Source organism: Rhinichthys klamathensis, unplaced genomic scaffold (assembly GCF_029890125.1).
Source record: "Rhinichthys klamathensis goyatoka isolate OS25496 unplaced genomic scaffold, OSU_Roscu_1.1 h1tg000634l_1, whole genome shotgun sequence".
NCBI classification, from domain to species: Eukaryota; Metazoa; Chordata; class Actinopteri; order Cypriniformes; family Leuciscidae; genus Rhinichthys; species Rhinichthys klamathensis.
In genome coordinates, this window is record NW_026607080.1 from 1 (window position 1) to 17,090 (window position 17,090).

At 39.2% G+C, this 17,090-nt stretch overlaps 1 protein-coding gene across 5 annotated transcripts in view; it reads left to right on the top strand.

The window, feature by feature from the left end:
* Positions 1–2,466: 2,466 nt before the first annotated feature.
* The window catches only part of LOC130076211 (bromodomain-containing protein 2-like), a 29,392-nt gene continuing 14,768 nt past the window's right edge, over positions 2,467–17,090 (top strand). For 2 of the 5 annotated variants that reach the window (XM_056241208.1, XM_056241210.1), the window contains exons 1-6: positions 2,467–2,629; positions 7,220–7,367; positions 7,855–8,030; positions 9,847–10,299; positions 13,058–13,186; positions 14,391–14,636. In XM_056241208.1, coding sequence (XP_056097183.1) covers positions 2,519–2,629; positions 7,220–7,367; positions 7,855–8,030; positions 9,847–10,299; positions 13,058–13,186; positions 14,391–14,636 — 1,263 coding nt within the window. In that variant the 5' untranslated portion in view covers positions 2,467–2,518. Of the gene's footprint in view, positions 2,630–7,219; positions 7,368–7,854; positions 8,031–9,846; positions 10,300–13,057; positions 13,187–14,390; positions 14,649–17,090 lie in introns of all 5 variants that reach the window. The other 3 variants (XM_056241206.1, XM_056241209.1, XM_056241207.1) reach the window with 2 other exon arrangements.

The window sequence follows — 17,090 nt, forward strand, 5'->3', positions numbered from 1 at the left end:
TATAAAATGGTAATAAAATATGAGCAGAACTCAGAGTTATCAGGGGCCGTATTCACAAAGAATTTTAAGGATAAAAGTAACTCCTAACTGGCGAATTTAGGAGCAACTCCTAAAAATAATGGGCGTGTCACTCCTAACTTTAGGACTCCTAATTTTTTTCACTAAGAGTAATTCACGAAGCATTTTAGCCCTAAAAGTAGCACCTAAGTCTGGGACAGCTTAAAAGAAGTCGAGAGGACTCCTAACTCACTAAGACCAATTCACAAAGGATCGTAGCCGCACACCACCGCCTCTTGCAGTCGTCCGGGGTCGCGCGACACAAGCGGGAATGCTGCATTGATCTGAAAACAAATCCTCTCCCATTCTCACGCTTACTGTGCGTTCACACCGCCGCCGGCGAGAGCGTCAAAGTGGCCGGAAGTCATTCATTTTCAATGAGAGCCGGCGGCGAGCTCCGGTCGAGGGCGGCGCGGCGCGTCTTGGACGGTGAGAGCGGCGAGGAGAAGTTGAAATCAGCTCAACTTTATGGTAATGAGCTATGATGCGGTTCGGCGGCAACCAATCGGAATGCAGAAGTGCTCCGTTTGAGAGGATTCCAGAGAACGCAGTTCAAGTAACTTTGGTTCCGACCACATTAGTTCCCAAGCAAAATAGAGGAGAGGTTGATCATTTGAATTTCATAAGAAGGCGCGCAAAACTATTTATAGGCAAGATGTTCGCGCTAGAACGCTTGTTTTTCAGCTGGAATGCAAATTAGAATAGCACTTAACCATGAACACAAAAGCCACACCACACAAATGGCTTTTAATTGGTTTATTTCGTTAGCAAACATGTCACTATAATTAAGTTCTTTCCATCGATCAATTTTCTGCAAAAATAACGATCGACATGCTTGTTTGCTTTACGGCCCCTTTAAAAAAAGTTTTAAAAAAGACCAAACACTCGATCTACGTCAGAGCATCAGAGCGTCCACGAATCTTTCCACGGCGTCGCTGGCAGGGCGGTGTGAACGTACAGTTAGTTTTGCTTGATATCCTAGTGCCGAATTTCCCTTTTATTATAATTTTTTTTTTCCCAGCACCAGCTGGGCCAGCAGCAGTAACTGATCCTGCGTCCAGTTGGGCTTTCTTTTCCGTTTTGGCGAGTTCATAATCCACCGTCATTCAACTATTACATTACTTCAATAGGAGCAACATTTCCTTGCTTTAAGTAGTCTATTTAGGCTAATAGGATGTCAATTAACCAAGCAAGTGTTAATGCAAGTGTCGTTTTTCATTATTAGACAAGTGGTGGTTTTCATTAGGGTATTAGGCACCATTCACATATAGCGCCTAAAAACGCGTAGAAAACGCTAGGCGCGCCGCGTTCTCCTTTTTCCAAAGCGCTAGGGCGGTTGCACTCCGGTTGGTTCTTGTCACGTGACCTACGGTGCGCTTGCGGCATTCTGAAAAGTTGAGATGTTTTTATCTCGATGCGGCGCGGACGTGCTTGTAAAAAACGAGCGCGTTTCACCGCGTCGCTTCCATTATTCTCTCTCTCTCTCTCTCTCTCTCTCTCTCTCTCTCTCTCTCTCTCTCTCTCTCTCTCTCTCTCTCTCTCTCTCTCTCTCTCTCTCTCTCTCTCTCTCTCTCTCTCTCTCTCTCTCTCTCTCTCTCTCTCTCTCTCTCTCTCTCTCTCTCTCTCTCTCTCTCTCACAGATAAGACACAGACTTATTTAGATGTCGTAATTTCATGATTTGTTGCGTCTGTGTTATGTACCGCATGATGACCCTGTCATCTTAACACCCAATCACCGTGATCATTGCGAGGAAGCTCGTGCATGATAATTGACGTCATCCATAGCAACGAAGACTCATAGTTTAGGAGTTGTCATTTTTCCTTACTAAGAGTAGGTCTGAAAGGCGTTGTGAATAACTTTTAAGAGAAAACTCCTAGCTAAAATATTTTAGTGCGATTTAGGAGTACTCCTAGTGGTAAAATAAAATTCTTTGTGAATACGGCCCCAGATCAGTGGATATTCGACTGGTTATGTCCGTCCTTCTGTTAGACTCTCACACATGAATTATGTTGAATATCTGTCAGCTGTTAAATATAACTACACAATTAGATAATACCAGTTTAGCTCAACCAGTGACCAAGCAATGCTTCATGTTGTTCAGTGTGTGTGTAAAAAGAGCATTAGCAATTACAGAAAACACACTGAAGAAAACATTTTTATACATTTGACTGGTAGTCACTGTATGAAGAATATTTGGGTGTAATATGTCTCAGTTTACTTTATTTTGCTCTCCTCACTTACATAAATGAACTATATTGTCCTGCACCAATGTCTGAATAATGTTTGGTTTGACTGTATGTTGTTGTAAGTTGTATTCGATCACTTTCAGACTCATATTACCAATAGTCTGACAGCATGTCTACAAGCGTTGACCTTCCCCATATTCATATGCACAGATGATATGATCTCCAGTGATGCCTGGTTTGCTTTCAGGACTACCATAAGATCATTAAACAGCCGATGGACATGGGCTCCATCAAGAGACGGCTGGAGAATAACTACTATTGCAGCGCCGGCGAATGTCTGCAGGACTTCAATACCATGTTCACTAACTGCTACATTTACAATAAGGTGTGTGTGTTGCAATGGACGCATTAGTAAGGTTGGGAATCGAATACTTGTTATAAGATTAAAATTTCAATTCCTTTGTGAGCATTTCAATATGATTTTAAAGGGGAGGTTCAGGATTTTGGACATCGGGCCTCATTTCCAAGTTAGCCTGGGTGTTATTTAGCAGTGGAGACAGTTTACACAATGTCATCCAGTCGTTCCAGTTGCATAGTTCGCCGGTGCTAGGCTAGCGCGAGTCAACGGTATCTGCTAGCCTTCCATTAAAAACAGTTTTACCCGCTCCACAGTTCACCAAACGCAAATACATTATAACGCCAGACTATCCATGTAAATGTCTGTTGAGAGAATGATGATAGAAATCAAACTACCCTTTCATTGCATTGCAATACTTTGTTCCCTGTATTTATTAGCGCAGTCTACAGCAGCGGCGGAGTGATATTAGGTTACCGAGCCGGTCCACATGACAATCATGCAAGTGTATTTACCTGCCGCTGACACTCATAACTACAGAAGCAGAGTATATTTCACGAAGATGAAAAATTTAGATATGCACACCCGAATCACCATGTTGCCAATTGACCTATGGCTAAGCCACGCCCCCAAACACGATGAGCCAATCACAGTGATCATAGCTAACTCAATACACTCGGACATTCTCTGCTTCCACGTCCATTGAAATGCATTGCAGTTAGTCAGTTTTCATTCGTTTTTATGTTTTTTCTTGTCATTTTAAGTTTAAAATGGTCAAACGGTGTGCATGGGGTACTCCGACACTAGGCATCCCGAGAGGCTGGGCGACAGTGTGTATTTTTTACCCTTTCCCAAGCCACATCTCAACCGAGATAAGTAACTTATCTGCTCTGGATAAAGTTATGCGGTAGACCACAACACCAACTAAACGTGGATAAATTAAACAAGGATGTCTACATCTGTTCTAAGTCAACAACGTATTTGAACGTTATCTTTAACATCTCTAACGTAACGTTAGGCTTACATTAGAAAACGTTGACGTTAGCTTCTAGCTGCGTTGTACATCATGTCACTTGGCTTCATTAACGGATCTTTAAAGTCCCCGTGAACCGGAAGTTGCAAACAACTTTTCTCCAGTGTTGTGACGTATTTCCGAGAGAAACGGAATACTAAATGAGGCAAAATAGTGGGCGTGGCTTTTTTCCCAACTAGCACCTGATTGGATCTAGAAAAGTAGGTGTTTTCATTCAGCCTGTCTACTGTCAGTTGGAGGGGGCGTGGCTACGGATGTTAAGCAGACGCCCAAACCGTCAAACCTACGTCAACAGGGAAGGTCCTCCAATGCAGAGGGGAGGGGAAATTTCAGATTTTGATTAAAGATTACGAAGACAAAAATTTTTTTTGTGTGGATTGACTTGCATGGATGAACTGTTCACCACAAAACGATCAATTTAGGCAAACAAAGTAAGTATGGTCAATTTTGAATTCATGGGGACTTTAAATAACCGAGATAACAAATGTTATGATCAATTTAGGCAAACTAAATTGCCTACTGCTAACATTTGTTATCTCGGTTATTTAAAGTCCCCATGAATTCAAAATTGACCATACTTACTTTGTTTGCCTAAACAAAGTAAGTATGGTGCATGAACAGTGCTGGTCCTCGATCTTGTTGTCTGAGATGGTGATGGCAACGAGATGCGGTTTATCACGTTTACACTGTGCATTTTTGCCTGGAGCTGAAGCTTTTCATCGACCTTCTCAACAATAAAATTATTAATATAACCCTCCAATGAATAGTTAAAGGTGAACTAAGTAACTTTTTTACCTTAACCGAACAGCTTTGGAGTCATTGTAATGTTTGTATTACTGATTTCGTGTTGAATGGTGGTCGTCTCGCACCCCCCTGGTGCCTGTGAGCCGCAAAACCACCCTTGCAACTTTGGGCCGGAGAGCCGCCCAAAGTATCGTGTGATATCAGGTCTCGCGAGGTAACGAATTGCTTTACGGCAAAAAACAGATCTGATAAAATTCTGATAAAATGAGCATCAAACAGAAATAACCCGGCGCCGTATACATGTGGTGTTGGGCGCGCGCAGCTCTTAAAGGGGCCATACCTTATTTCCACTCGTTACAGCGTCCATCCTACTGAACAGGTACCGGTGTACAGGGGGAGGGGATCCGGCCGTGAGTGCGAGCCATCTCTGTGTGAGTGCTATTCACGACAGTACAAGTACTCCACAGCGACTCTAGGGGTCGCTGTTTGACAAAAACGGAATTCCTACTTAGTGCTGCTTTAAAGGGATACTCCACTTTTTTTGGAAATAGGCTCATTTTACAACTCCCCCAGAGTTAAACTGTTCAGTTTTACCGTTTTTGAATCCATTCAGCCGATCTCCGGTTCTGGCGGTACCACTTTTAGCATAGCTTAGCATACATCATTGGAGTGGACAAGACCATTAGCATTTCTAAAAAAAAAATGACCAAAGAGTTTCGATATTTTTCCTATTTAAAACTTGACTCTTCTGTAGTTACATCGTGCACTAAGACCGACGGAAAATGTAAAGTTGCGATTTTCTAGGCTGATATGGCTAGGAACTATACTCTCATTCCTGCGTAATAATCAAGAAACTTCACTGCCGTACCATGAGTGCAGCAGGCGTAATGATATGACGCAGCGCCTGAAAATAGTTCCGTTGTGTTGACGGAAGGTGGCCTATTTTCAGGCGCTGCGTCAAAAGTGCTAAAAGTGGTACCGCCAGAACCGGAGATCGGCTGAATGGATTCAAAAACGGTAAAACTCAACAGTTTAACTCTGGGGGAGTTGTAAAATGAGCCTATTTCCAAAAAAAGTGGAGTATCCCTTTAAGGCCCTTTTGGTGACTTCGAGATGATATATAATCTTTCTGTCTCCAAAAATCATCAATTGCCTCCTGTGAAATGTCTCCTACTGTGACAGCTGCCATAGCGCCTGTCACCGAATGTGGACTGTGTGTCCGAGTGAGTGGAGGGGGCGTGGCTTAGCCATAGGTCAATTCCTTCGTTTACAATCGAATGTTTCAATATGACTGTAGTGCGCTTCTGTTCTGTGTTTACTTTTCGCCGCAGTACTACTAACCGGAGCAAAGTAAAATCCCGCCGCTGCTGAGAAACTAGTTCCTGTAAATGTAATGCGATCATTGAGATGCAAGAGTAGTTTGATTTCTAACATTCTCTCAACAGACATTTACATGGATAGTCTGGCGTTATAATGTATTTGCGTTTGGTGAACTGTGGAGCGGGTAAAACTGTTTTTAATGGCAGGCTAGCAGATACCGTTGACTCGCGCTAGCCTAGCACCGGCGAACTATGCAACTGGAACGACTGGATGAACATTTTGTGAAAACTGTCTCCACTGATAAATAACACCCAGGCTAACTTGGAAATGAGGTCCGATGTCCAAAATCCTGAACCTCCCCTTTAAACTATTCAGAAAACTGTTTTCTGTGCTACACGTGTATCAGTATATTAGATCCGTGCGGCTCTTAAAGTGACAGCAGCCTAATATTTCTGCCGTCTCTATAATAACACTGAATTTTCTCTCTGTCTTTTGTTGTTTGATTACTCGTCTTGACTGAATTACTTTTGTATCTATATTTGTAAGTGTTATCTGCAGTGTTATTTTACATTTGATTCCAGTTTCTGTACCTGAATAATACATGATAATCTTAAAACACTATTTCAGCTAGTTGTTTTTCTATGGTATTTTCAAAGTCAAATGGTTATAGGTGACATGAAGAATATGCGTCATTTCATATTTAAAATAAGAGTTTGTACTTTCTAGATGTACTTGAATGCTGTCAGAACCATGCATGTATTAATATACGTCCACCTACACTTCCGTTCATAAGTTTTGTCTCAGGAAAATAAACAAATATTACCAATAGTCAGCAATAAAACCAATTTATTCAGCAAGGACGCATTAAATTGATCAAAGTGTATAATACTTCCAATGATTCCATTTCAAATAAATGCTTTTCTTTTTAACTTTCTATTGATCAAAGAATCCTGGAAAGGAAATTATCGCTGTTTCCACTGTGTTCAACATTGATAATAGTCATAAATGTTTCTTGCTCATCAAATCATCATATTAGAGTGATTTCTGAAGGATCATGTGACACTGAAGACTGGAGTAATGATGCTGAAAACTCCGCTTTGATCACAGAAATAAATTACACTTTACTAGATATTCATATAGAAAATAGCTACTTAACATTGGAATAATATTTCACAATTTTAGTGTTTTTACTGTATTTGTAATCAAATAAATGCAGCCTTGGTGTTTTTTCAAAAACATCCTTCCAACCACAAACAATTGAACGGTTTGATGTACTAAAGGGAAATTATTTGGAAATGCTTTTACATGCAATCTTAAAATGTTTGCATTCCCTCTGAAAACTTTTGTGTTCTTTGCAAGTAAGAGGAAAGTTTCTCGGGGGAACGCAAACATTTGCGATTTAGATATTTCCAAATAATTTCACATTTTCTCCATGTCCCTTTAGGGGCTCCGTACTGTTCATACCTGCCGTCCGCCTGCATGTACATGTCCACAACAACTGATGCCGCTGAATTGTTTCTCAGCCCACAGATGACATTGTGCTGATGGCACAGTCTCTGGAGAAGGTCTTCTTACAGAAAGTTGCCCAAATGCCCCCGGATGAGGTTGAGTTTCTCCCTCCGACTCCTAAAGGTAGAGGAGCTAAAACCATTAAAGGTCGCAGAGGCCGAGGTGAGTTGCACCGTCATAATCTAGTGTACATTTGTAGCTTATTCTTGCTAAGAAAACCCCGTTTAGATGTTAAAGTCCCCCTGTGGTCCCAATCAAGCTTTTATAAGTGGTGTTTTTAATATGCTTTAAGACAAACCATGTGTAAGTTCATAAGTCGACAGCATTGCTGAGTATTTTCTGCTTAAAACTGCAGTGAACCAAAGACAGTCTCAAAAACACGGTTTGAAATCGCTGGTGTTTCTGACGTCACAAACAACCTTGTAACCAATCAGATCAACGTGTGATCGTCAACCAGTGGATCTCTGAGTGAGTGAGTGAGTGGAGGCGGGGCTCATTTGCATATTCATAGAACCACGCATACTAAATGAGGCAGTTTTAAGGAATTAAATGATTGACTACAGGGGGACTTTAAGCTGTTAATTAGTCTTTCTGTCACTTTGGCAAAACTTTGTAATAATTGCATCTGATAATGTATTGTTTCCATCAGGAGGAGGAAGTGTGCTGACGGCTCACCAGGTGCCGGCGGTGTCTCAGTCGGCGTACTCTCCTTCCTCACCCGAGACGCCAGATTCACGGTTCTCCACTCCTCCACAGACCCTGCTGAGCAACACTGCTCCTCCCCCACCACTGATGACCCCCCCACCCACTCAACCCACGGCAAAGGTACACACACACACACACACACACACACACACACACACTCAACCCACGGCAAAGGTACACACATACACACACAGACACGCACACACACTCACTCAACCCACGGCAAAGGTACACACACACTCACACACACACTCAACCAACGGCAAAGGTACACACACTCATACGCACGCACACTCACACACGCACACACACACACACACACACACACACCCACTCAACCCACGGCAAAGGTAAGCACACACACACACACACACACACACACACTCAACCCACGGCAAAGGTACACACACACTCACACAGACACGCACACACACTCACTCAACCCACGGCAAAGGTACACACACACTCACACACACACTCAACCCACGGCAAAGGTACACACACTCATACACTCACACAAACACACACTCACTCAACCCACGGCAAAAGTACACACACTCATACACTCACACACACACACACTCATTCAACCCACGGCAAAGGTACACACACACTCACACACACACTCAACCCACGGCAAAGGTACACACACACTCACACACACACTCAACCCACGGCAAAGGTACACACACACTCATACACTCACACGCACACACACTCACACACGCACGCACGCACACACACACTCTGTCATACACACACTCTTACACACACTCTTTTTCACACACACACACACACACACACACACACACACACACACACACACACACACACACACACACACACACACACTCTCTCGCACTCTCACACACACACACTCTCTCATACACACACTCTCTTACACTCACACGCACACACACTCACACACGCACGCACGCACACACACACTCTGTCATACACACACTCTTACACACACTCTTTTTCTCACACACACACACACACACACACACACACACACACACACACACACACACACACACACACACACACACACACACTCTCTCGCACACTCACTCTCTCACACACACACACTCTCTCATACACACACTCTCTTACACTCACACGCACACACACTCACACACGCACGCACGCACACACACACTCTGTCATACACACACTCTTACACACACTCTTTTTCACACACACACACACACACACACACACACACACACACACACACACACACACACACACACACACACACACACACACACACTCTCTCGCACACTCACTCTCTCACACACACACACTCTCTCATACACACACTCTCTTACACACACACACTCACACTCTCTCACACACACGCACACTCTCACACATACACTCACAAAAATGCACAAGCCCACAATGTACAGAGATCTGTTGTCAGAGGAAACTAAGTTATGTATTACAGAAATGTACATATACAAAATCACAGTAAGCGAAAAGGTATTAATTTAACAATGTAATAATTTAATGCAGAAACAATGAGCTCATTGAAGTAATGAATACTTGTTTGTTAACACATGATTATGACATTTAGAAAAATGTGAAAAACAAACTTTTCAAATTGTGACTGAATTTCACACAGCAAGAAGAGATTGCTTTTTATAATCACTGAAGCTGTCACTCAGTTTAGTTCGACACTATAGAGTACAACATTTAAAATATTTAATGATACTGTTTTTTTTCTCTCTCAAAATTCTGCAGTAAATCTCCCAAAAATCTGAGACTAAATAAATTGTGCTCTATATTCCGAGTCTTCACAAGCCATTCGTCTGATGATTCGCTTGTCTTCTGCCATTGCTCTCGTTTACAGCTTCTGATTGGTTCATTTGTAAGTATGTAGTTATCACGGCCACTAACAGCGACGCTTATGTCTCTGTTGTCTCTGCAGAAGAAGGGCGTGAAGCGTAAAGCCGACACCACCACTCCCACTACTCTCGGCTTCCCCGTGACCTCGGCGGCTCGGATGGGAGGAATGGGAAAAGGTCACGGATCGTCCGGAGAGATTCCTCACTCTCTGTCCTCCACGGCTGTAAACTGCTCTCCCAGTACAGGAGTGAACGAGCCCACGCACCTCCAGCCCGCCTTGGGTCGACCCCTGTCCCGTCGGCCAATCAAACCTCCCCGTAAAGACCTCCCCGAGTCCGTGCGACCCCATCAGCCCTCGCGGCGCGGGAAGCTTAGCAAGCAGCTTCGCTACTGTAGCGGCGTCCTTAAAGAACTGCTGTCCAAGAAACATGCGGCGTACGCCTGGCCCTTCTACAAACCCGTGGACACGTCAACACTGGGCCTGCACGACTACAACGACATCATCAAACACCCCATGGACCTCAGCACCATCAAGGTGACATGCATGAACCACCTTACTTTGACCTTTCTTAGTAGTTTTAATAATCATTTGGGAGCTTTTTACTTGCATTAGGCTTGTATTCTTGATGCAAAATTGGGGTTAGACTTTAGTTCATGGTCTCACTATTAACTACATTCGAACCAAAGTTTATTCAGACACCTTCAACATTTCTCACATTATCACAGTTTATTTGCTATTAGAGCCCGACCGATATGGATTTTTGGGGGCCGATGCCGATACCGATATTAGGGAGTAAAAAAAGTCCGATACCGATATATCGGCCGATATTATTTATGTGTATATTATAATACTGTAGCAATATTATTTATGTGTATTATAGTACAGTATACCAGTCAAAAGTTTGGACACTTTCCTATTGGTGTGTACAAACTTTTGATGGGTACTTTACACAGTAGCTATAAACAGAATAAATATATTTTATAAACACGTTTTGCAATGATCACTCAAATGTGGTAATCAAACACTTGTGTGACACAGATATGTAATGGAGGCAGGGGGAATGATAGAATGAGAATTATACAGCTGAGCTGTAACCAAACTAGTTTGCATTGCATGTTATATTATATTATATTATATTCTAAATACTGTTGCATAATCTTCACTAACGACTTTGTCTTTTAATTTAGTCATAACTATATCAATAAATATATAAAAAGTGTCACTGACAACCTTATTATCTTCTATTTTTACTCTTAATTCCTCTAATCTCTACCAGTGGAGGAAGAACTCAGATCTTTTTACTAAAGTAAAATTAATAATATCATAATGAAAACGCTTTTAATTACATATGTACAGTACTTTTATACTATTTTAAATAATTAGTAAGCAAAACGTACTAAACGTGAAACTAGGCTACTCTTAATGCAAAATGGCCCTATATAAAGTGTTATAATTATATAAATTTTTGGAATATTGCTTGATGTTGTAACGTAGCGTTATCAGGCAGAATGAGCTTTAACACGGTGTCTACACCGGACGCGGCCGTGACTGCTCGCGTCGCAACAGCTGTTTACCCTAGACAAAGCAGAATCAGTTTACTGTCGGAGATCGCTCGCGCCACGCATTTTAATCAATGTTTCATCAACCAATTGCCTTAATAAATAAGAAGTAGGCCTAAATATAGCAGACAATATAATCAGGACTTCTCAGCTGCGCGCTTGCAATAGTCACAAGCTCATCATACGTGACAGAGGCTTGTAGCAGAGAAATCAATTCTGTGAATTACACTGCGCAAATCACAAATAGGCTACTACCCACCGGATGAAGAAGGGTTGGCTCTCAGTCTCCACAGGCTACATAAAATATTCATTTTATTTTATTTTATTTTTCGTGTCCGCATTTATGAGGAAAAAAACAATGTTACAGACGCGACAGTTCAGCACTACGGACGTGAGCGCTCTGAAAGCGGCACTAAAATATGCTTTGAAACTTTCACATAGACATCAAACAGAAAGCACAAAACCTTTCGTTTCAAAGTGAATTTCGTTTTGTATTAATTGTATCTTAATTTTAATCAATGTTTCATCAACCATTTGCCTGGATTTAATTTATAAGAAGTAAATTTAGCAGACGATAGATAATCTCGACACGGAGGCGCGTGCGGGTGAACTGGAGCTCGTCTCATGAACCGAAACTCAGCGTATAGACCTGAGAATTGAAATATAGCCTATCTTTATTGAAATGTCTACTTTTAAACAGAACAATTCAAAACGAAAGACAGACAGACTCATGTAATCATATGAAATGTGCATTTCTCTCTGGCACGCGTTCACTGAAGATCGCGAGTCAGCATCGTCAACTTCATCTTTGGCTGACACTGACTAAAAACACTTGTTTATTAATAAACAATTAAAATGTCTCCTTGCTATATTTGTTGTATTCATAATCATTACTTTTGCCAGTTCTTGTGACAGCTTTTAGGTGCTTTATTGGCAGCGCCACCCTTACATGAATCACCGCACCCGCATTTTTTAAATATTCATTTATCGGCCATTATAAATGCCGATACCGATAGTTTAGGGAAATGCCTAAAATCGGCCGATAATATCGGCCCGCCGATATATCGGTCGGGCTCTATTTGCTATAGTTTAGAAAATGGTAATACAATATGACAAGAACTCAGATTTTATCAAATCAGTTGACATATTTACACAGAAATATGTGTATCAGCACAACTGTTTTCAACATTGATAATAATCATAAATGTTTCTTGAGCATCAGATCATCATATGAGAGTGATTTCTGAAGGATCATGTGACACTGAAGACTGGAGTAATGATGCTGAAAATTCAGCTTTGATCACAGGAATAAATTACTTATATATTCAGTCATTTTAAATGGTAATAATATTTCAAAATATTACTTTTTTTTATTTTTTTATCTATCAAATAATATCAGCCATTGTTTTGAATTTGCAAAAATAATTCCTGAATTGAATCAGGAGCCAATGAATTGGGAATTTAATCGATTCATGTTGTAAAACACTAAGGTGATGTATGTAGCAAATTATCTCAAATTAATGCAGGAAAGTTTGTTTTAAGGTCTGTTTCTGTCTTTCCTATGGCCTGGGTCTTGACCACATGACCACAGCAATAAAGCCATCTTTTCTGCTCTTTTGGGGGGATGTTTCATTCCTAAGAATGGGCTTTAAAGCTTATTTGTTAAATGTAGCAAATCGTTGTGTGTCATGTAACATGTAACTAGCACTCCTCCTGTGTTGTGTGTTGCTCAGAGGAAGATGGACGAGCGCGAGTACAGAGACGCCCAGCAGTTCAGCGCCGATGTCAGACTCATGTTCTCCAACTGCTACAAGTACAACCCTCCCGAACATGACGTGGTCAGCATGGCACGGAAACTGCAGGTGCGCAAACTCAAACGCCTCTTCTGTTCTGTTGTACAGGGATGCTGAAATGCAAAATAACCTTAATGATCCTAAAATATGCTGGTTTTGTGCAAGCTGCTTAGTGATTTTAAGCTGGACATGTTAGAGAGGTTTGTTTGTTTTTGCTGATAACTAAAATGATTTTGAACTTTTATTTTGAATAAAATGATCTTTTTTATTTTATTTTGTAATTATTATTATTATTATTATTAGATGTTTTAAATTTATTATTATTACTCATTTAGTATTTTAAATATAATTATTTTTATTTGGAGGAAATAAAGCCTTGTTTATTAATCCAGCCTAGTTAAACAGCAATTTAAAAAACTTTATAATTTAAGTAAAATAATTATTTATTATTTTTTATTATTATTAGATGTTGTTTTTATTATTTATTTTTCATTTTAATGTTTAATGTTTTTATGCCTTAAATGATTTATATATTTATATATATTTTTATTTTTATTTTATTTTGTATTATTATTTTTAGATGTTTTAAATTATTATTATTACTCATTTAGTTTTTTAAACATTATTTATTAATTTATTTATTTGGAGGAAATAAATCCTTTTATTTAATTCTACCTTGTTAAACAGAGCATTTAAAAAAAAGGTTTATAATTTAAATACAATTATTATTTTATAGTATTATTATTATGATTAATTTTAGTATTTTTAAATATTATTTTCTTTTTATTGAAGTGATTTAAATAGTTTATAATTTGAGTGAAATACATTTTTTGTAGTTTTTATTATTTATTAAAAAAAATTATTTTATGTTGTTTTTTATTATTATTATTATTCATTTTTATTTTAGGGTTTTTAAATATTCTTGTTTTATTGGAGAAAATAAAGCCTGATATTATTTTGCGTAATGTCGGCCTAGTCAAACTGAGAGCGATTTAAATACAAAAAAGGTTTAAATATATAATTTAAATAAAATATAATATAATATAACTAAAATAATATACAAAGAATAACTTTATTTTAATTTTTAAATTAGATAATAATAACACTACTTTTATCACTGACATATTGTCAATTTCACAGTTATTAACTTTTGTTTTAAATTAACCTGATTTTTTTTTAAGTTTTTTTTTTTAGTTAATTTTTGTTAGAATTTCATATGCTTTGCTGTGACTGTCCTCCTGCAGATTCTACGTTTCCCTCTGTCTTTCCACAGGACGTGTTTGAGTTTCGTTTCGCAAAAATGCCTGACGAGGTTTCGGAGGAAGAGGAATTGTCTCCTATTCCATTGGGACGGAACAGGGGCATGCTGGGAATGCACCACTCCTCCTCTTCGTCGTCCTCCTCGTCCTCTTCATCCTCCTCTTCCTCTTCGTCGGAGAGCGAGCCGAGCAGCGACAGTGAGCCGAGCTCGGACAGCGAGGAGGAGCGAGCTCAACGCCTGGCCCAACTACAGGACCAGGTGTGTACTCAGGTACACAGACCTTCCTGTTACACACATCTTCACACATGTACACACACAGCATCAAATCAAGGTTTACTTTGATAGATGTCTCTGGCGGATGAAGAGATTATTATTTGTGTGTGTATATACACTACCGTTCAAAAGTTTGGGGTCGGTACGATTTTAAATACTTTTAAAAGAATTCTCTTCTGCTAACCATGGCTGCGCTTATTTGATTAAAAATACAACAAAAATCAGTTATAGTATTAAATATTATTCCAGTGTAAATCAGCTGTTTTCTGTGTGAATATATAGTAAAGTGTAATTTATTCCTGTGATCAAAGCTGAATTTTCAGCATCACCAGTGTCAGTGTCTTCAGTGTCACATGATCCTTCACAAATCAGTATAATATGAGGATTTGATGCTCAAGAAACATTTATTATTATTATCAATGTTGAAACAGTTGTTGGTCTGTCAGTTGTACAGTTTTTTTTGTTTTTTTTAGGATTCTTTGATGAATAGGGTTAGGGTTAGAATCTTTTGTAACATTATAAATGTCTTTACTGTCACTTTCGATCAACTTAATTATTCCTTGATAAATAAAAGTATTGATTTCTTTCCTCCAAAAAATAAAAATAAAATTCTCACTGACCCCAAACTTTTGAACGGTAGTGTATATATATATATATAGTTATAGTTAAACTTAGAATCAAAGGCCATATTGCACGTAAAAAAAAAAAATATATATATATATATATATATTAGGGCTGGGCAAGTTAACGCGTTAATCATTTATTAATTAATGCCGACAAATTTTTTTCCCGCACGTTAACGCAGTTTTTTTATTATTATTATTTTGAAAGTCCGTTGCTCACTGGCTCTGAATACACATGATCACAGGAGGGGTGTGATGTTTGTCAGCCAGCAAATAACCCACCCAAACCAGCAGTGGAGAGGCTTTGGCAGGTTCTCTCAGGTGAACAGAAAGGGAGACAGCGCTCCGCGAGTGAATGACAGGCGCTCTATGGATAGTAACCATGGCAACGGCTTCTGTGCGCTACGCAGCTGTAGCCTTTTTAACTTAAATTTTTTTTTTTTAAATTTTCATTTAAACTTCCGCGGTTGTCCGCGAGAGGTGCATGTCAGGGCACGCCGAAGGGTACGCCGCTACACACAGCAGGTACGTTGCTACGGCGTGAGTTCGACGCAGATACCTCTGTTTAATGTAATCTTTGTGTACGTGGGAAACCATGTCATGACCAAACCTAAGCTACTATCAGAGAAGTAACGTTGGTCGACTTATATTAGTGGTCATGACCTCTGACTACATAGACTGTTTCTGCTGCTCCCTGATAAAAGATACCTGTTGATACCTGTTCAGAAAAAAACCAAGAAAACTGGACTCGTTTTAACAAGCTAGATTAAAGGTAATGCCCTGGCAGTGGCAAATAGCTTTGTTTAAATATTTGATTTGATTACATTAATGTTTAAGTTGAGATTTACAATAAATATTTTATTGATACTGTGTAAAGGGAATACTGCTGGTATAAAGCACCTTATTTGTTTAAAGTTTTTGCAAACCACATGTTATTGCACTTTTGTGTATATAGCAGTACATTTAAATCAAAAATGCGCAATGCACTACTTTAGAATTCATTATTCAATTTTGCGCGTAACAATGCGATTAATCGCAAGAAAATCTTGCGATTAATCACGATTAAAACATTTAATCGTTGCCCAGCACTAATATATATATATATATATATATATATATATAAATACACACACAAGCAAAGTGTCTAGCATTAGAGATTTGCGTTATGTAAATCTATGTGTGTGTGTGTATGTATATATATATATATATATATATATATATATATATATATATATATATATATATATTATTATTATTATTATTTTTATTTTTTTATATTTGTTTTTTTTATACGTACAATATGGCCTTTGATTGTAAGTTTAACTATTCTTAACTGTCTACATTGTACAATAACAATAAAGAAATCTATCTATCTATCTTATATTGACACATTAGAGTGATAAAGAAACATGCATGAATGAGAAAACAAAGAACGGAAATAGAATTAAGCACAATAAGCTGCGAAATAAGAACTCAATGCAGAACACCTGAAGCGTGCGTCATCTTTTCTTGATCCTTTTGCATTCACTGCATTAAAGTTTTTAACCAGCTTTTCCTTCACGCCATCTACAGTATTACTAGGAACGATTACAGCAACTAAGCAGAAAAATCAAGATGATAAGTGCGTGTGTGTATATATATTAGGGGTGGAACGGTACATGTATTCGTATTGAACCGAAACGGTACGGGCGTCACGGTTCGGTGCACGAATTTACACGGAGAATACACGGTATAAAAATAAATAAAACTCGCGTGCAAATGAATTAATGTAATGCGGAACTACTGTTAGATAGGCGGGTTCTTTAGGGACACATAA